At 43.9% G+C, this 21,312-nt stretch overlaps 2 protein-coding genes across 4 annotated transcripts in view; one reads left to right on the forward strand and one right to left on the reverse strand.

The window, feature by feature from the left end:
• Positions 1–4,481: 4,481 nt before the first annotated feature.
• LOC117404312 (host cell factor 1) overlaps positions 4,482–21,312 on the forward strand; it is a 31,036-nt gene continuing 14,205 nt past the window's right edge. Inside the window, exons 1-10 of one of the 3 annotated variants that reach the window (XM_059017469.1) lie at positions 4,482–4,629; positions 10,087–10,284; positions 15,363–15,511; positions 16,409–16,569; positions 17,146–17,354; positions 17,806–17,890; positions 18,171–18,277; positions 18,738–18,917; positions 19,869–20,216; positions 20,947–21,089. In XM_059017469.1, coding sequence (XP_058873452.1) covers positions 10,089–10,284; positions 15,363–15,511; positions 16,409–16,569; positions 17,146–17,354; positions 17,806–17,890; positions 18,171–18,277; positions 18,738–18,917; positions 19,869–20,216; positions 20,947–21,089 — 1,578 coding nt within the window. In that variant the 5' untranslated portion in view covers positions 4,482–4,629; positions 10,087–10,088. Of the gene's footprint in view, positions 4,630–7,817; positions 8,638–9,432; positions 9,830–10,086; positions 10,285–15,362; positions 15,512–16,408; positions 16,570–17,145; positions 17,355–17,805; positions 17,891–18,170; positions 18,278–18,737; positions 18,918–19,868; positions 20,217–20,946; positions 21,090–21,312 lie in introns of those variants that run through there. The other 2 variants (XM_059017467.1, XM_059017468.1) reach the window with 2 other exon arrangements.
• tmem187 (transmembrane protein 187) lies at positions 5,138–6,864 on the reverse strand. The gene has a single exon (XM_034007154.3). The coding sequence runs from the start codon at positions 6,582–6,584 to the stop codon at positions 5,826–5,828; it is 759 nt and encodes a 252-aa protein (XP_033863045.3). The 5' UTR covers positions 6,585–6,864; the 3' UTR covers positions 5,138–5,825.

Here is a 21,312-nt window from a genome sequence, read left to right on the forward strand (position 1 = left end):
GTCTAATATAATGACCCCCAATGCTTGACTCTACCATGATGTCTAATATAATGACCCCCAGGGCTTGACTCTACCATGATGTCTGCAATATAATGACCCCCAGTGCTTGACTCTACCATGATGTCTAATATAATGACCCCCAGGGCTTGACTCTACCATGATGTCTAATATAATGACCCCCAGTGCTTGACTCTACCATGATGTCTAATATAATGACCCCCCAGTGTTTGACTGTACCATGATGTCTGCAATATAATGACCCCCAGTGCTTGACTCTACCATGATGTCTAATATAATGACCCCCAGTGCTTGACTGTACCATGATGTCTAATATAATGACCCCCAGGGCTTGACTCTACCATGATGTCTGCAATATAATGACCCCCAGTGCTTGACTGTACCATGATGTCTAATATAATGACCCCCAGTGCTTGACTCTACCATGATGTCTAATATAATGACCCCCAGTGCTTGACTTTAACATGATGTCTAATATAATGACCCCCAGGGCTTGACTCTACCATGATGTCTAATATAATGACCCCCAGTGCTTGACTGTACCATGATGTCTAATATAATGACCCCCAGTGCTTGACTCTACCATGATGTCTAATATAATGACCCCCAGTGCTTGACTCTACCATGATGTCTAATATAATGACCCCCAGTGCTTGACTCTACCATGATGTCTAATATAATGACCCCCAGTGCTTGACTCTACCATGATGTCTAATATAATGACCCCCAGGGCTTGACTTTAACATGATGTCTAATATAATGACCCCCAGTGCTTGACTCTACCATGATGTCTAATATAATGACCCCCAGTGCTTGACTCTACCATGATGTCTAATATAATGACCCCCAGTGCTTGACTGTACCATGATGTCTAATATAATGACCCCCAATGCTTGACTTTAACATGATGTCTAATATAATGACCCCCAATGCTTGACTTTAACATGATGTCTAATATAATGACCCCCAATGCTTGACTCTACCATGATGTCTAATATAATGACCCCCAGGGCTTGACTGTACCATGATGTCTAATATAATGACCCCCAATGCTCTCCCCAAAACTCTCCTCCTGTGCTTTTGGAGAGCTGCAAGCGAGCGAGATGCAGTCAACACTCACCAGCGGGGAATCCTTCAAAGAGTTCCTCCAGCCTGCTGCGCAGAATCCCTGCTCCGGAATTTTGACACCTGGATCCCCTCTGCACGTCCGGTTTGGGATCCTACGGTGAGACGCAATACTTTAAGTGAACGGGGAGGCCAGTGATAATGGCGCTGGTGCCGGTAAGAGTCAATGGACTGGAGCCTTAGCTACGGAGCTTAATGCTCATTTTAAAAAAGTAATTCAATCTTTAAGTTTCAAGTCTGCTGAAATCGAAGTACAGACCTGCTTCGTGAAGAAGCCCCCGGTGGATATCTCCGGTACTGCATCCAGCACAGATTCAGTGTTTCGTTTGGGGTTGGGTTTCTAAAAAACAAACAAAAAAAAAACAAGGAGGAAAAGCTTAATTAGCTTAATTAACCCGCTGCGGAACTATGAAGTTTACACACGCAGGTGCAAATCAGACCCCCTCACACAGGAAAGGGCTGGCCACTTTATTAGGACCCCCCCCCCCCCCCCCCCCCCCGGTTCAGGCAGGCGTTACCTTTTTAGGTCCCTCGGGTTTGTTTTTCAGCGGAGGGTGAAAGGTCACGCCAGCCTCGATATGGCCAGCCAATAGGAGCAGGAACGTGGTGGCAACGCTCATCAGGAGGGCCGCTTTCAGATTCATGATGCAGCCAGAGCTGGACAAGGATTTCAAAATGGAATAATACATTTTAATGATCTAAACAAGGGCTCTGGTAAAGCATAAGGAAGCATTGTAAAGCACAGAGAGGTCTGGTAAAGCATAGGGAAGCATTGTAAAGCACAGAGAGGTCTGGTAAAGCATAGGGAAGCATTGTAAAGCACAGAGAGGTCTGGTAAAGCATAGGGAAGCATTGTAAAGCACAGAGAGGTCTGGTAAAGCATAGGGAAGCATTGTAAAGCACAGAGAGGTCTGGTAAAGCATAGGGAAGCATTGTAAAGCACAGAGAGGTCTGGTAAAGCATAGGGAAGCATTGTAAAGCACAGAGAGGTCTGGTAAAGCATAGGGAAGCATTGTAAAGCACAGAGAGGTCTGGTAAAGCATAGGGAAGCATTGTAAAGCACAGAGAGGTCTGGTAAAGCATAGGGAAGCATTGTAAAGCACAGAGAGGTCTGGTAAATCATAGGGAAGCATTGTAAAGCACAGAGGGGTCTGGTAAAGCATAGGGAAGCATTGTAAAGCACAGAGGGGTCTGGTAAAGCATAGGGGAGCATTGTAAAGCACAGAGAGAGAGGGGAGAGGAGATAGAGAGAGAGTTACCAGGGAGAAAGGCACTGATAATGACAGTTCAGACGTGATTTTAAGACAATCTGAATAACAGATGACTCAGCTAGTCTTGCACTGGGAGTAGCCCAGCCTCAGCAGTGTTGCAATAATAATAATAATAATAATAATAATAATAATAATAATAATAATAATAACACAAGTTGTTTCTTACTTGGGAGTCGGCACAGGATCGGTGTGTCTTTCAGCGTCTATTCCCTCGACAGCAGAGCTGTTTTCCTTCAAGTGCTGGATGCTGTGCTTATATACAGTGTGTGTGTGTGTGTGTGCGTGTGTGTATGTGCGTGTGCGTGTTTTGACCATCGCGGACGCAACAACCGTGTTTACACAGCCAGCAGGAATTTCACATTCTAAACAGATGTTTGTTTTTTGTTTTTTTTTTAATTTTTTATCAGTATTATTTAACATTCTTCCCCTGCTTAGCTGCTAATACTAAAATGTCAAATGAATGCTTTTGTAGCCCAGAGATTCGAATAGGAATTTCACATACAAAACCACATCAAAATAAAACACACACACACACACGCACACACACACACACACACAGACACACAGAGACACACACACAGACACACAGAGACACACACACAGACACACACACACAGACACACAGAGACACACACACAGACAGACAGACAGACAGACACACACACACACACACTCTTAAACAGTTGCAGATTTCAAGTTAGCTGTTATAACATTTAATAAGTAAACTTGAACTGTGCAGCTGTTTAGGAGCGGTCAAATTAAGCCAATTATCAGTTCAATTAAGTAGTTTAGTCCAGTAATTGAGACCTCAGCTGGAATGAAAACCAGCAGGCACTGGGGGCTCCCCCAGGTCCGGGGGTCGGAACCGCTGAGCCACAGGGTGATGCAATATCACAGTGTTTTTGCCAGTCTGGAATTTGAGTTCAATTCCTAGAAAACAAAGTAACTACAGTAGTGTTAATGAATCACCCAGCGCTGTGGCAGGAAACACTGATAAGGAGATAAGACTTTTTTTTACGTTTCTAAATATTTGTGTAACTCGAACTCGCACACAGACACGTAGTTTACGTCATGGCGTGACTTCAATGAGAGAATCTGGATCAAGTTGTGTTTTGTTTTGCTGGCAATACACTACTGTGCACTAGATGGCGCTGACGCTTACTCAGAAGATGACCCGTCTCTAAACTTACCTGCGTTGTTCAATGTGTTTATATATTATAAAAATTCAATTATAAAAAAAAAATCAATTATGATTTAATAATTTCCAAATTTTAATTACAGAATGAACTGACGTACGTTTATATTGGAATGAAAACAAGACTAGTAATAAGCAAACGGTATATATATATATATATAAAAAAAAATTTTCAAAACCCTTTTTATTCCAGTCTTAAATTTTGTATTTTTATTATGGAAAAAAAAAAAAACACTTGCTCATTTTAGATGACTAGAACTAATCACTAACTTCTAGTAATTCTATCCAGTTTCTTTAATAAGCACTGTCTCAAATGTTCTTTCTGTAACATTGATATATTTTAATATATATATATATTTATTTGCGCTCTGTCGTTCACTGCCAAACTCCAACAAAAACGACCGTCTACAACAACAAAAAAAGGTCCGAAAGGCTGGCAACGATAAATGTTCAAACACATAAACCGCTGCGTACTTTGTATTTTAAATTATTAAAAAAAAACACACACACACACACATATATATAAATAAACAGGGAGACAGATATTTAACATCAACCTAACAACGGCGGCTCCGTCTGCGCTGTGTGTGTGAAATGAGAGAGAGAGAGATCGAGAGGGAACCGGGGGGGGGAGGTTCTGATTGGTCGGCGCGGCGCTCTCGCGGGATGGCGGTTGGTTCGCGTGCGCCCGGCTGGTGAAGGGGTGGTGGCACGCACGTGGAGTCGCGCTGGGCTCGCTCTCTGATCGAACTGTTTTGTAAACACAGCGCGCGGCACCATCCAGACCCATAATTACAGCTGCAGCGTTAACACCTATGCTATACTATAGATAGATAGATAGATAGATAGATAGATAGATAGCGCCTTACCTGTCGTGCACACGCAACAATGCACGATCAGGCACTCGTATATCGGTACACGGATCTGGAGAGTGTTCCTGTGGGATTGCAAATTGCAGGGAAGCCATCGGCATTGCAACTTTTGTTGCGCTGGAGAAATGAGGGCTGACAACTGCGTGACGTAAGTGAATGAATCTGCATTTTATATATATTCAAAACACCGTGTTTGCTGCATACATATGTTTGGACATTTGTTTAGAAGCTCAATCGCAGCGCTGATTCGTTTATATATAAAGTTTAGGGCAGTACTGCTTGAAAAAAAAAAAAAGTTTGAATGACGTGGGGCTTCATTTTGCTGTTGGACAGGTGGCCGTTTTTCGTAGGCAGTAAATATAAATACCCAATCGCCTCGCGTGGCTATGTGTGTACAATACACGTCTTTCAATCACTGCCATAAATACACTGACGATTTGATCATGTACTTTTTTCTTACACTCAAATAAATGTAATGGTGTTAGTTATCTACATTCTGTTACAGTTAAGCCTAGTGTCCACTTCATAGTATTAAAAAAGCAGACTTTATTTCGGAATCCAGTTACTGGACTAGTTGAAAATGACTTCTAATCGAAACGTTTTGGGGCAGAACTGGATGTTTACTTAGTATGTCTATGTCTTCCCCTTACAGTCAGCAGAGACACACTGACGAACTTCTAAGCATTTCTTCGCTGCGTATACGGAACCTGTTCTTTAAATGTCGTTAGAAAAATACTGGCTGTGAAAACATTACATTAAATTACTGTGTAAAAACGGGGGTGCTGCTGGACAGTCAGCCTGCAAAAGTTACATTTTAACCACAAGAGGGCGCTCTTTCACTGCGTGCTTTACCAGAAGCGACCTAGATATTATTATTATTATTATTATTATTATTATTATTATTATTTATTTCTTAGCAGACTCCCTTGTCCAGGGCGACTTACAGTCGTAAACAAAAATACATTTCAAGAATCCCAGTGCAAGTAATAATACAATTAAGAGCAAGATAAATACAATGACAGATATAAAACGATTGCCCAATTATAGGTACATATTTTAGCTGTATGTGTATTATTATTATTATTATTATTATTATTTGTTTAAACGATAGGGGTGTGTTTTCAATGTGTTACAAACTAACAACAAAAACAAGTACTTAAATTTGTAATTTAATGTTTTTTTGTACATACAATTAAGTCTTTTCAAAAAAAAAGGAGAACATTTCAGGTTACCAATCTGCTTGTGAGATGTCTTGCTCGTTAACATATTTTTTTTTTTTTTAAAGAGCAGACAGATGATCTATTCGGGGGTACAGCCAGATATTTACTTATCAAGTTCGCAAATTTATTTGGAGCGCGCTTGCTTCTCTCGCCGCGTCAGGCGGCACAGAAAAAGAAAACTGAAATGAAACTGCAAAACGTCACACACTTTGGAACAGAAATGTCCGCTCAGGTGGCGAAAAATCCACGACTGCTCGGCCAGGCGGCGATCCAGCAACTTCAAAACCACGAAACCCACGCAGGACAGGACCGCCGCGCCCAAATACGCCAGGGATTGGCGGTCTCCGAACCGCCGCTGGACTCGGAGACCCTGGACCACGGCGAAGGCGACGTGCAAGCCCAGTGCCAGCTCGAACCCGAGGTCGTGAGACAAAGCCAGCCCGTAACTGCAGAGAGAGGCGACTTCCACGACCAGGGCATAACGGGGGCTCCACCCGCCGGAGATATAGCTGCACCAAACCGGCACCCACGCGAAAATCGGCAGCGTGAACCATTGATCCAGCACGGCCGGCCGGCGACCCTGCGTAGCAATGCGAAGCCACTGTATGGGACCGTAAGCCAGAGCCATCAGTGCAAAGACGTCTTTGAAATAAGCCCCTCTTCCCTCGGTCCTGTTTCGCAGCCAGTAAACTCCCAACAGCACGTAGCCCAGGTTGACCAGGGAGTTAAAGGGCATGGCGAGGCACGCTGGGAGCTGGCTCACCGGCTTCTCTGCGTAATGTTCGTGTCCCAGGTCCACCAGCACGGTGTCAAAAACTCCGCTCATCGCTATTGCAACGCAGAGGCTGCAGAAAAAAGCGACGTGCAACAGCGCGGTCTGCATTTTGATCAGTGCTTCGAGAGTCCCGACACTGAGAAGAGAAATTATATATATTATATATTATATATGCTTGTGTTCTTAAACTCGAAGAGGATGCAGCCGTTAGAGATCAGATCAATTATGTCAAGCGGTTTTTGAGTTAGTTATTTGTATTATGTATTTTATCTTGCAGGCACCCAAACGCAAAAAACAAACTCTTGCTTTGTTGGTGAACTTCAACCCATTAAAAACACAACTGTCTTCCTGGGTTAGCGTGTCGCCGCCCCGATGGGTGGGGCTTGGATTGGGATAGGAGCTGCGATTGGTTGGCTGTGGGGGTGGGTGGGGCGGTTTGGGTTCCAGGACACGCCCCCCCTTCCTCCCTTCACAAAATAAAAAAATAAACGCAAGCTTGCAAAAAGCAAAATGCTGTTTCTGCATCGAAATGTTTCGTTTTAAAAGCGCAACATAGAGAATGGAAATAAAAAAAAAGAAAAAAGAACTATTTTTTTTGTTATAGGAGAGATGAATAATGTATAAACTAATTTAAATGAGCGTTTGCCTAAATCTTAAAACGAATCAGATTATGAGACTCTATAAAATCGATAAATTCTGAACAAAGCAGTTATAGGGAAAAGTCCGCTAAATCCAACTCACTTCCATAAGCACAGATGAAACTAAAGAACACACTTCTCCTTTATCACATGAGTGAATTTTAGTTGAATATATATATATATATATATATATATATATATATATATATATACATATATTATTTATTTATTTCTTAGCAGACGCCCTTATCCAGGGCGACTTACAGTCGTAAACAAAAATACATTTCAAGAATCGCAGTACAAGTAATAATGCAATTAAGAGCAAGATAAATACACCATATATATGGTGTAACAAACTGTCATGATATAAAAATAAGTAGTTTTTTGTTATGTGCTCCAAAAGTGTGTTTTTTTTCTTTTTGGGAGCTCAACAGGGAGGTGATTTTTTTTTTTTTTTTTTTTAAATGTATTTTCAATACAATGTCGCCGGCGTCCACTAGCAAAACTAAAGTGGAAAACAGTTTAAAACGCGTCCGTGTCCAGAATCATTCGACCTGAACACGTTGCGTTTATTAATTATTATTATTATTATTATTATTATTATTATTATTATTATTATTAATTATCTATCTCGCACTTCTTTGGGAATAAATAACATTAATTAAACGTACACAACACTGGCAAAAGTAAACCGTTCTCCTCAACACCCGCCGTGGCGGAGCCATTTCTCTCTTGTCAAAAAAATAAAATATAAAATTTAAAAAGGAGGGGAGAGGGAGAGGCAGGAAAGGGGGGGTTTGGCCGAAGATGGCGGCTCCCAGGAAGGCGTGAAACTCTTTTCCAAAGCGAAAGACCCCGAAATACGAGCCGTGTTCCCACAAAACACGGTGTTTGTAACCTAAAAAACACCCGTCCCCCCAATTCTGGCGGTTATTTGTAATTTTTATTTTTACTGACTATTTCGCGGTGCGCGAGCTTTGTCTTCCTCCCCGCCCGTTCGTGTTTATTAAAACGACCACCGCCATCTTGGGTGAGGGCGCTTTTCGGGTTAACACACACAAAAAAATTAAAAAAATTAAAAATAAAATAAAGAATTCAACTCTTTTTCCCGTCAAAGATGAGCAGTGTGAGAAAAAAAAAAAATACCGCGGTGTGAATTTTCTGTGACGAAAGGTTGGAAGTAGCGATTCGACTGCGTTTTGTTTTTTTTAAAACAACGTCCTGTTGGTTTTTTTTTTGGTTTTTTAAAACAACGTCCTGTTGGTTTTTTTGGGGGGGTTTTTTAGAACAGCGTCCTGTTGAGTTTTTTTTTTTTGGTTTTTTTTTTTTTTAACTCCGCCCGCCATTTCTGTTGAGGGCTTGGAGAGCGGAGTTGTTGTTTGGTTGTCAAGAAGATGGCGGCTCCCAGAGAGTCATGAATGAAGTCGCTTTCCCCGCAAATTCACAAACCGAGTCCACTTTTACAAAGCGTACTTCTTCGGATCTTCTGCAGAAACACCAGGCTTAAAAAAAAAGACTCGAGAGTAAGTGTTCCGCGTATTAAATGTGTAAACGGTTGTATTTTTTTTATATATATTTATATTTTTTGTGTTTGTTTGTGAACGAGCTCCGCCATTTTTCTTGAGGGAGGAGAGAATTGGGGCTGTTTCTGTCGACAAGATGGCGGTTCCCAAAACGGAGCGGCGCATGAAAAAAAAAAAAGAGGAAAAAAATAGTTAAAGTACTTAAAAAAAAAATATATATATATATATGTTTATTCAACAACGGCGTAAAAATAATAAAAATACGTTGTTGTTGTCTATTTCATATAGTCATTGTATTTGTTTAGTGAGAAGAGGGGGGGGGGCGAGAACGGCTGCGATAATTTGCTTTTTATTAACAAAAAAAAACTAGTGTTTTCTATATTTACAATTACAAGGTTTTTTTTTTATGGTAGTGTAATTTAAAGTAATAAAGAAAATATTGCGGTTTGAATTCGATAACGCATTCCTTTGTCCGTGTTTTTTTGGGGGGGGTATCTGTGCGAAAAAGGGGGGGAAAAAGGCGATTTATTCTTATTGAATATACTCGTATTATATTTATATAAAACCCGCCCAGGCGACACTTTTTTTTTTTTTTTTTCCCATTCAGGGGAGGAGAGTTAAGTGTAATTTTTGTTCACAAGATGGCTGCTCCCAACAGGTAGGCGTGCAATTTGGCTTTTTTTTTTTTTTTTTTCCTGCGGTGTAACTCAAAAGCGGCTCTTGAACTTTAAATTAAAAAAAAAAAAAAAAAAAAAAGCCTTTTTATTTTTTTAAAAAAAAACAACGCGGGATTGTCAACTCGCAGCGTCGACCTACCTACACCCGGAGCAATTTCTATCACCTGTTTTGGATTATTAAAATATATATATTGTTTGTTTTTTTAGTGCCGGCGTCCTCCCTTTTTTTTGTTTTATTTTTTTTATATATATTATTTTTTTTTTTGTGGTCCGCCATTTTTTAGACTGGCGGAGGGGGAGGAGGAAGGCTCTGTACACACAAGATGGCGGCTCCCATGGTTTGGCACGGTTTTGCATCGGGAGAAATGTTATAAACCGCTGGGGGGAAAAAAAACAAGAGAAAACAAATATTTCCTTTTCGATTAAACTTGCCGAGGATAGCCCGTCTCGAAAGGCGAGCAGGTGGCCTCGTTTGCCGGCTGGGAAGACGCGCACAGGCCGGTTTGTGTCTCTCTGTAAGCAGCAGCCGGCTTTCCTATCTTCTCTCTCTGCCGCTGGGGGTTTGTTTTTGGATTGGGGGGGGGGGGTGGGGGTGAAATGGCGACTCCAGATGCTAGAAATAAATTTGCTAAATCATCTGTTTGAAAACCGGGGGGGGGGGGGGGGCTATTACACAAAATAGTCCCCCCCCCCCCCCCTCTCCAAAAAATTAGTCTTGCACTGGTGTTATGTAAAAAAAATAATTGCCGTTCATTTCTTTTTTTTTTTAAAGAAATGGCTTCTACAGTTTCGGCGGGCTCCGGTACCGCCGGCTCGCCTCTGCAGCCCCGGTGGAAGCGGGTTCTGGGATGGTCCGGTCCGGTTCCGAGGCCGCGCCACGGGCACCGCGCCGTCGCCATCAAGGAGCTCATGGTTGTTTTCGGAGGTGGAAACGAGGGGATAGTTGACGAGCTGCACGTTTATAACACAGGTAAGACCGCTGTGTTTGTAATTATTATCATTATTATTATTATTATTATTAGATACCGGCTCAGCTGTCACACTGCAGTCACTGTCTGATGACAATGTAGTGATGCGTTTGTTATGCACACGTTTCTATGCGTTAGGTAATTTGAAATACAGATTATTAATGAATGTTGTAGCCGGATTACTATGTTTTAAATGTATTTATTATTTGTTTTACAAGTTGTGTTAGAAATGGAACTGTTTTCAAGATGTGCTCTGTTGTAATAGAACCTATTATTATTATTATTTATTATTTAGTGTCGTGCAGCTTACCGTAACTTGACCGAGTGGGAGCGACAGGAAATAATGATAGTATTTATTTATTTGTTTTGCTTCGTTAACGGGTAAGTTTTTGATAATGCTTTGGCAATTAATTTATATTTTGCATGTATTGCGTGAGCCACAGAGGCCAGCGCACTTGTTTTTTTAAAGCTGTCAACTGCGACCTGTGCAGTCTTACTCAAATAAATACGTATTTATATTTTAAAAACGTAATACAGCGTTGTCGCTACATTTTTTTTTGCAAGCAGTTGAGAAATAAAAAACGTGGTAAACACAATGACAGTTGAGAGAAGGAAAAAAAAACAGAAATATTCTCCTGTTTGCAGCGAGTTTGTCTGAAAAAAAATACAAAGAGAAATGGCGGGTTAACTCAAAATGGATGCCGCAGTCTTTTTAGGCCTGACGCCTTTTTTCCCCCGCAAGCGTTCAGTCAGACGGTGGAAAATTTTATATTTTTAGCGCAACAACGGCACCAAAAAAAAATATGGTGCAGCATTTAATTTTCATAGATATTTACGTGACGTATTTTGTGGATTATTTGTCGTGTGGATGACGTCTCGACACTTTTTTTGGCTGGTTTTAAACGGAAAACGTCGTCTTTGAAATTAAGCTTAGGTTCGTGAAACGGGCAGATACATAAATAAATGTGTTTTTATTTACTGTTGTCGTTCATTGTGATTCGGTTTAGCTATTTGAAGTTCTCTCCCAATCTGTTTTTTTGTGTGTACAGTAATATAATAATAATAATAATAATAATAGCAGGGCGCCATGTTGTGAAATTGAAATATTAAAATTAACACGGAACCGGCGGTGAGGTCTCGAATCACTCATTACAATGATCCGAAAAACAAACTAACTAACAAAAAAGCTGGGAAGACAGACTTGCACGTCAACAAGTGACATTTGCTTGTCTGTAAATTGATATTAACAAAAACGCTGCGCCATTTGTGAAATAAATAGATAGATATAGATGCAGCCGCTGATATATTGCAACCATTACAGTTCTTATAAATTCTAGCGATTTTAGACCACACGGTTTTTTGTAATGTTTTGAGACACTTGAAGATGTTGTTTACATTGGGAGTGTCGCGGTATATAAGCAGCGTTTCGCTTTGTGAAAGAGGAAGGTGGTTGGATATTTGCTGGCGCCAGTGTTTTTTTTTTGTTGTTGTTTTTTTTCAACGTCCATTTCAAGATGTTAACGCCTTGCCTGCACTTGTTGGGTTTAAATTCACGATTGCGCACTACAGCTGTATATAAACAGTAACTCGACAACAGACGCCAGTTCCCGAATGAATTTCCGGGATTTTGCACCTGTGTGCGATTAAAACGAAACTATTTTGATGCCGGATGAAAAACAAACAAACCAAAAAAATAACTTGTATTAAATAGTCAAATTATTAATTATTATATTAATATTAATTTGCTTTCATTTTATTACAGCATGACAGTAATTCATGGATGTCTTGTTTAGTTAGGTATATTTCAGGGATGGGAATAAGACTCCTGTTCCACAGCAGTGTGATCCAGTCCAGGTTTTACTACCAGCTTGATCAGCCCCCAGTGTGTCTAGCTAACAAGCTCAGCTGTGTCTGATTATTAAGCGCATAGTGAAACCAGGACTGGATCACACCGCAGTGGAACGGGAGTCTTATTTCCATCCCTGCATCCCCTCTGAAATCCAGTTGCTTTCTTGTCTAGTATAGACAGCTGTGGCCAGATCTGCATCACCCTGTAGAATGAACTCATTTAATTTTTAATACGATCGGGAGTTTCGTGGAAGATTTTTGTTCATGTTAAATGTGTCACCCATACCTATTAAATGTTTGATTGTGCCAGAATTATAATCCCCCAAAGAAAATTAAAGGCGTTGAGTAACGCAACTCACTATTTATTTATTTTTAATTTCACTGAATTCGTTTAGTTTCTTTAAGGATTTAGAACATTTCCTGTATCGGTTTGTGTGTGTGTATATATATATATATATATATATATATATATATAATGTGTGTGTGTTTATGTATATATTTGCTTTCCATGGTAGTCTATGTTTTTATTACCTTTCCTGATCGCAACAAGGAAGTTTGTCAGAAAAAAACATCATCATCATTCTAACTCCAGCAATGAGCCCCACCCACATGATCTGCACATGACCTGACGCAAAGGAAGGAAGGAGCCTTCTCCAGTGTGTTTTTTGAATCTGGAATGAAATGTGTGAAGTCTCCACACCAAAGTGGGGTTCGAAGGATTCGCTGCTTAAGTTTCTTTAAGTGTTTCTATTGAAGACTCTGAGAAAGGCTTCTAGTGGAAACGTTTGCCGTTGAATTTATGAAGTTTCTTTCAGTGTTTCTATTGAAGACGCTGAGAAAGACTTCTAGTGGAAACGTTTGCCGTTGAATTTATGAAGTTTCTTTCAGTGTTTCTATTGAAGACGCTGAGAAAGACTTCTAGTGGAAACGTTTGCCATTGAATTTATGAAGTTTCTTTCAGTGTTTCTATTGAAGACGCTGAGAAAGACTTCTAGTGGAAACGTTTGCCATTGAATTTATGAAGTTTCTTTTAGTGTTTCTATTGAAGACGCTGAGAAAGACTTCTAGTGGAAACGTTTGCCGTTGAATTTATGAAGTTTCTTTCAGTGTTTCTATTGAAGACGCTGAGAAAGACTTCTAGTGGAAACGTTTGCCGTTGAATTTATGAAGTTTCTTTCAGTGTTTCTATTGAAGACGCTGAGAAAGACTTCTAGTGGAAACGTTTGACGTTGAATTTATGAAGTTTCTTTCAGTGTTTCTATTGAAGACGCTGAGAAAGACTTCTAGTGGAAACGTTTGTCATTGAATTTGTCTTTCAGTGTTTTCTAAGCCACTAGATTCGATGCACAGACCTTCAGCACCTGCTCCCCTACAAAAGATTCCCCTGAATGATTCGTGCCAGTCAGTGTAACCACTCACGTGTCTTATTTTCTTCATGTGTGTGTCTGTTTGACACACCTGGTGCTTCTCGCTGCTCGCCAGACTTACTGCAACTGAGACATGCTAGCTAAAAAAAACAACAAAAAAAAACGATAAAGCTGGCTGAGTTTTGTTCGGGTGTAATACATACATATAGGAACCACAGAACCAGTTATAAACCTTCAAGCAGACCAGCGTTTGGGCTCCAGTGCCTTCATCAGTGTGATTGAAACTAGAAGAGACCAAGTCAAGCAGACCAGCGTTTGGGCTCCAGTGCCTTCATCAGTGTGATTGAAACTAGAAGAGACCGAGTCAAGCAGACCAGCGTTTGGGCTCCAGTGCCTTCATCAGTGTTATTGAAACTAGAAGAGAACGAGTCAAGCAGACCAGCGTTTGGGCTCCAGTGCCTTCATCAGTGTGATTGAAACTAGAAGAGACCGAGTCAAGCAGACCAGCGTTTGGGCTCCAGTGCCTTCATCAGTGTGATTGAAACTAGAAGAGACAGAGTCAAGCAGACCAGCGTTTGGGCTCCAGTGCCTTCATCAGTGTGATTGAAACTAGAAGAGACCGAGTCAAGCAGACCAGCGTTTGGGCTCCAGTGCCTTCATCAGTGTGATTGAAACTAGAAGAGACCGAGTCAAGCAGACCAGCGTTTGGGCTCCAGTGCCTTCATCAGTGTGATTGAAACTAGAAGAGACCGAGTCAAGCAGACCAGCGTTTGGGCTCCAGTGCCTTCATCAGTGTGATTGAAACTAGAAGAGACCGAGTCAAGCAGACCAGCGTTCGGGCTCCAGTGCCTTCTAGTCAAGTTGAGAGTGTGTTTCGTTCTCTGGCACTCTTTGCTGTATCAGCACCCTCTCATCCTGATCCGAGGCAGCCACCCAACACTTAGAAACACATCGCAAGGCATTCAACCTTAAATAAGCTGATATTCATGAATTCAGTCTGTTTCTGCAGAAGCTGTTTGTGGTCGAAACGTTTCGCACGCTTTGTCGTCGACGCTCCCGAGTGTGAGATCTGCGCTCCCAGCGATTTATTATTGCAGGTGTAGCTGCTTGCTGAGAGGCACCGGTGGGGGGACGTGACTTATCATTGTCATAATACAGAGGAACATAAAAATAGCACAGACTCGTGGCTGGCTTCCTAGCTACGTTATTATAAAGGGAGAGAGAGATAGAGAGAGAGAGGGCAGGGTCTGGGTGTCGCTGTCTTCATGTGGGGTTTGCCTTGCACATCTGAACAACCTCCCCGCTTCGAAACGTCCCCCGCTTGGGTCTGTGCAGCTGGTAAAGCGCTCCCATTTTTTTTTTAATGACCACAGTATTTTAAATGATCTGTCAGGGTCAGCAATAAGACTCCTGTTGCCAGAGCTGCGCACGGTACATGCATGCCTGAAACATAAGAAAAAGGAAAGTGAATGAACCAGTCATTCAACAGTTAAACCTGACGTGAACGACCTACAGTGTGTCGCTTTAGAAGAAACTAAATTTAAACTACAGTAGTAATAAAGAAATTTAAACAGATAAGTAGATTCAATTCCACGATGCCCGGAGCTTTTTAAATGGAAAGGAACATCATTAGCCATGCAGTAAATGACATCACAAACACACTGATGGATTTCAATAGAAATAAGCGAGTCTAGTTTCCATCACAGTGTCAAAAATCCCTCAAGTACCTTCGCTGTTTTGTTTTCAAGCACGCTTTCCCTGTGACAGTGTTACACAGACCCAAACGCTGGAGAGAAGTCGCCTCTTTTGAGATGTGTTCATATTTTTCCCTGTGTTTTTTAATTTTTTTTTTTTTTTTATTCCAGCCACAAACCAGTGGTTCATCCCGGCAGTGCGTGGAGATATCCCCCCGGGATGCGCTGCCTATGGATTCGTGTGCGACGGGACGAGGCTGCTGGTGTTCGGAGGGATGGTGGAGTACGGGAAATACAGCAACGACCTGTACGAACTGCAGGTAGGGGCTGCGCGTTCACTACCTCTCAATATCTTAACAATTATTATTATTATTATCTTGTCATTCAGCAGACACTTGTGACTCTCAGAGACTAGGGGGGGTGAACTCTGCATCATCAACAGCTGCTGCTGCTGCAGAGTCACTTCCAATAGGAGCTCGTTTGTTTGACGTCTCATCCGTAGGACGGAGCACAAGGAGGTTCAGTGACTTGGTCAGGGTCACACACACACACGCACAGAGTGACACACACACACAGTGAGTCAGTGGCTGAGCCGGGATTTGAACCTCCTGGGATCGTGACCCCTTTCTGTAACCTCTGGATCCACTGAGCCTCTAGTTTTTGAGCAGCGACGGATATACGAGTTGCTACCCTTTTTACTGGAAGCAGGTGCTTCCTGCGTTTCTTCATTTTGATGCCAGGTTTTGTCACGTGAACGAACGTGGATTTATGCAGCATTCGACGCAGGGTTTGTTGTGAATATTCGGAAATGTGTTACTGTGGTGTTTGCACAATAATATTAAGCCTGATGGTGTTTATATTTTCTTTGTCCCTCTGGTGGATTTACGCTGACATTACACCCAGTGCAGTGGTTTTAAAACATTTTTTTTGTCGTTGTCTCCTCCTGGTGGATAAATACTGACATTACACTCAGCAGCTGAGGTGCACACTTGTAGGATGGGAAGCAGACTCCTATTGCACAGCAGTGTGATCCAGTCCAGGTTTTACTACCAGCTTGATCAGCCCCCAGTGTGTCTAGCTAACAAGCTCAGGTGTGTCTGATTTATTAAACTCCTAGTGAAACCAGGACTGGATCACACTGCTGTGCAGCGGGAGTCTTGTTTTTCCGTCCCTGTTCTTAACGCATTTTTTTCTCTTCTATTTTTTCACGTTTGCAGGCCAGCAGGTGGGAATGGAAGAAGTTGAAACCCAAAGCCCCCAAAAACGGCCCCCCTCCCTGCCCCCGCCTGGGGCACAGCTTCTCCCTGGTGGGTAACAAGTGCTACCTCTTCGGGGGTCTGGCCAACGACAGCGAGGACCCCAAAAACAACATTCCCAGGTACGCCGGCCCAGGTTTAATAATAGTCATTCAGCAGATGCTTTTATCCAGAGCGACTTCCAGAGACTAGGAGGGTGAACTCTGCATCATCAACAACTGCTGCTGCTGCTGCTGCAGAGTCACTTCCAATAGGAGCTCGTTTGTTTGACGTCTCGTCCGAAGGACGGAGCACAAGGAGGTTCAGTGACTTGCTCAGGGACACACACACACACACACACACACACACACACGGAGTCAGTGGTTGAGCCGGGGTTTGAATCTCCTGGGATCGAGCCCCTTTTTTTAACCACTGGACCCCCGAGCCTCCTGATAACTGTCCTGTGTGTTTTTGCATACTTTAGAGAAGTGATAATTGTTGTGATTTGTTCAGGATGGGTTTTCTGATTAGGTGTTAAAAGTTTAAACGTTGGAACCTGTGTGTGTTGTTTTTATATATATGTTTGTCAATTGAATTTAATATGTTTCTTTTAGGAAAACTAACTTCCTTACTGTTCCCCTGTGTGTGTTTGTATCTGTGTGTTTGTGTTTGTATCTCGTGTGTGTGTGTGTGTGTGTGTGCTGTCTGCGTGTGCGCAGGTATCTGAACGACCTGTACATCCTGGAGCTGCGCGCGGGCTCCAGCGCGGTCGGCTGGGACGTGCCCATCACGTACGGGGTCCTGCCCCCCCCGCGGGAGAGCCACACCGCCGTGGTCTACACAGAGAAGGACAGCAAGAAGTCCCGACTGGTCATCTACGGGGGCATGAGCGGCTGCCGGCTCGGGGACCTGTGGACCCTGGACATCGGTGAGGAGGAGGGAGGAGAGGGGAGACAGACAGACAGACACAGACAGAGATATATATATAATATATATGTTATATATATATATACACACACACACACACAGATACAGACAGACACACACGCACACACGAGGCAGATGACAGACATGAAGGAGGGTGGGATGAGATGGAGAGGAAGACAGACACACAGACACATGAGGGAGGGGGGGATGGAGAGGAAGAGACATACACACGAGGGAGGGGAGATGAGAGAGAGGCACACAGACACACACACACACACACACACGAGGGAGGGGAGCTAGGGAAGGAGACTAACGCAGGGAGAGGGTGAGATCTCCTGGCTTGCATCCTGATCCTGTAAATAGCAGAATTCAGCTTTTGAATCCCAGGACTGAGCGCATCTGGGCTAGTGTGAGCTTTTAACCTCCTGCTAACTCTCTCTCTCTCTGCACAGACACCCTGACATGGAACAAGCCCACCCTGAGCGGCACAGCCCCACTGCCACGCAGCTTACACTCCGCCACCACCATCGGAAACAAGTAGGTGCCACGTGCTGGTCTGCCTTCTTTTTATTTTGTTTCTTTCTTCTCTTGAAAACAAGCTCTCTGTTTGTTTATTTATTTATTTATTTATTTATTTATTTATTTAAAACATCTACAAAGATAGAACTGTCTGTAGCAATATGAGCTGGGTTCAAGCCCTGCCCTGGACTGGACTGGAAGGAGCCCCCTTTCTCTTAGGGGTGGGTGAGGGAGCAGTTCAGAAAGTGTTTAATAACCCTGTGTCTGTCTGTCTCTCCCTCTCCCCCCCTCTCTGCAGGATGCATGTGTTTGGTGGTTGGGTTCCTCTCGTCATGGATGATGTGAAGGTAGCGACTCACGAGAAGGAGTGGAAATGCACCAACACCCTGGCCTGCCTCAATCTGGGTAGGGAAGGAACAAGAAGAACTGTTATTGCTGAGCAGCGTCGTGCTGTTAACGTGCAACGCCGTGGGCTGTTTCTGTAGCGGGGCGGGGGGGTAACTGGGTCTGTAATTCAGGTGAAAGGATGCTGAGTGATGCAGGACGGGGCAGTAGACCGCAGCGACGCAATTTCTTTTTAGAAATGCGTGTTTTTTGCTGTCCTGCAGACGGGCTCCTTCAGGATTGAAGAATTCCCTCGTTGGGTTCGTTCGCAGTTAGACCACGTTTTGATGTGCGATGTGTTAAACTGTACTGTGCTATATAATGGATCCTCCTCGACTGTTTTCAGTGTTCTGTACCTGGAAGCTTGCTGTGCTCATACTTGAGTGTTCTTGAAGATGTTGCTAAGATGTTGCTGACCTGACTTTTCTGTCTCTCTCTCTCTCTCTCTCTCTCTCTCTCTCTCTCCCTCCCCCCCTCTCAGACACGATGACCTGGGAGCCCATTCAGATGGACACCCTGGAGGATAACGTCCCGCGCGCGCGGGCGGGGCACTGCTCCGTGTCCATCAACTCACGCCTCTACGTGTGGAGCGGCCGGGACGGCTACCGCAAGGCCTGGAACAACCAGGTGTGCTGCAAGGACCTGTGGTACCTGGAGACAGGTGAGAGCAACACAGCTGTGTGAAGAGATATATACACACACACACACACACAACCAGGTGTGCTGCAAGGACCTGTGGTACCTGGAGACAGGTGAGAGCAACACAGAGCTGAGTGAAGATACACACACACACACACACACACAGTGCTCTATACACACAGTGACACACACACACACACACACACACACACACACACACACAACCAGGTGTGCTGCAAGGACCTGTGGTACCTGGAGACAGGTGAGAGCAACACAGAGCTGAGTGAAGAGATACACACACACACCCAGGTGTGCTGCAAGGACCTGTGGTACCTGGAGACAGGTGAGAGCAACACAGAGCTGAGTGAAGAGATACACACACACACACACAACCAGGTGTGCTGCAAGGACCTGTGGTACCTGGAGACAGGTGAGAGCAACACAGAGGTGTGTGAAGAGATACACACACACACACACAACCAGGTGTGCTGCAAGGACCTGTGGTACCTGGAGACAGGTGAGAGCAACACAGAGCTGTGTGAAGATACACACACACACACACACACACAACCAGGTGTGCTGCAAGGACCTGTGGTACCTGGAGACAGGTGAGAGCAACACAGAGCTGTGTGAAGATACACACACACACACACACAACCAGGTGTGCTGCAAGGACCTGTGGTACCTGGAGACAGGTGAGAGCAACACAGAGCTGTGTGAAGATACACACACACACACAAACACACACACAGACACACACACAGTGCTCTTCACACAGACACACACACAGTGCTCTATACACACACACACACAGTGCTCTATACACACAGAGACACACACACACACACACACACACACACACAGTGCTCTATCCAGTTCTATCAAAACTCTAGTTGAAAAGTCTATTCCAGTTGAGAGTGGAAAAAATACCACTGAAAATAAGTCTGTCAAACCTTTTCTGATCTCCCCACAGAGAAGCCGCCTGCCCCCTCCCGAGTGCAGCTGGTCCGGGCCAACACCAACTCCCTGGAGGTGAGCTGGGGGGCGGTCCCCACCGCGGACAGCTACCTGCTGCAGCTGCAGAAATACGACATCCCAGCAGCCACTGCGGCCACCTCCCCTGTGCTGAACCCAGTCTCCTCGCTGCCCGCCAGCCACCCCAAGAGCCCTGCCCCCGCGGCCTCCGCCCCCTCCGCACAGAGCCTGCCCCACTCCGGGGTCACCCTGCTGCCCCAGGCCGGCTCCCCCTCCCCCTCCGGACTGCCGGTGCTGCCCTCCATGCCAGGGAGCCCGCTGGGGGCCGCCACCGCCCGAGGACCAGGTCAGGGGTCAGAGATACAGGGATAGAGATTATATGCACACTGCTGCTCTGCCTGTTTGTGTGTCGGTCTCTGTCTGTGCTGCTTTGTTTCTCTCTGTCTGTGTGTGAATGTTTGTTTGTTTGTTTGTTTGTGTGTGTGTGTGTGTCTCTCTCCCTCTCCCTCTCTCTCTCTCTCTCTGACTGTGCCTCTGTTGCTATTTCTCTGTGTTTCTGTCGGTCTGTCTTGCTCTCTCTGTGTCTCTGGCTTTCTGTCGATCTCTGTCTCTGCTTCTTTTTCTCTGTCTGTTTGTGTGGGTCTTTCTCTGTGCTTGTGTGTGTCTCTCTCTCCATGACTGCGTCTTGCTATTTCTCTGTGTGTCTTTCTTTGTCGGTCTATTTTGCTCTCTCTTTGTCTGTCGGTCTCCGTCTCTTTGTCTTTCTGTGTGTGTGTGTCTTGAATTTTTCTTTTGTCTTTGAAACTCCTTTTAAATTATTAGAAATTACGAAATCAAAGCTGTACACTCTGCCTGCTACTATTAAAGATAGAGGCATTTTATTTGTTCTTAAAGTTGTGCCGTGTGTGTTTGTTCAAAACGGTGGAAAAACTTGCTTTATAAAATGTCACCAGTAGCTTAATCAATTCCTAGAAAGAAAGAGAAGTTTGCCGGCTTGTTTTCCTGGGCTTCCCAGCACAAGCCCACGCCTCCCTGTTAATTCTCTCTGACCTGTGCATGCTGTTGTCCTTCCACAGCCATCCTCAAGGTGGCAGCACCTCAGTCCAGCGGCACCTCCATCGTCACGGTGAGGCATGCCAGCCAGGCTGGCAAGTCTCCTGTCACCGTGACCTCACTTCCTGCCGGCGTGCGGATGGTCATGCCAACGCAGAGTGGCCAGGTAACTTTCTTTTTTTTTTCTTCTTTGTCACGTATAGAAATCGGACTCCCGCTGCACAGCAGTGTGATCCATTCCTGTATTAAACTGGGAGTTTAATAATCACACACCTGAGCTTGTTAGCTAGACACACTGGGGGCTGATCAGGCTGGTAGTAAAACCTGGAATGGATGACACTGCTGTGCAACAGGAGTCTGATTTTATACTGTGAGTGTAGATGTAATGT

Source organism: Acipenser ruthenus, chromosome 56, assembly GCF_902713425.1.
Source record: "Acipenser ruthenus chromosome 56, fAciRut3.2 maternal haplotype, whole genome shotgun sequence".
Classification (NCBI taxonomy): Eukaryota; Metazoa; Chordata; class Actinopteri; order Acipenseriformes; family Acipenseridae; genus Acipenser; species Acipenser ruthenus.

Excerpts from the sequence above, each read along its gene's own strand:
- tmem187 (XM_034007154.3), bottom strand. The coding sequence starts at position 6,584 with ATGCAGACCGCGCTGTTGCACGTCGCTTTTTTCTGCAGCCTCTGCGTT.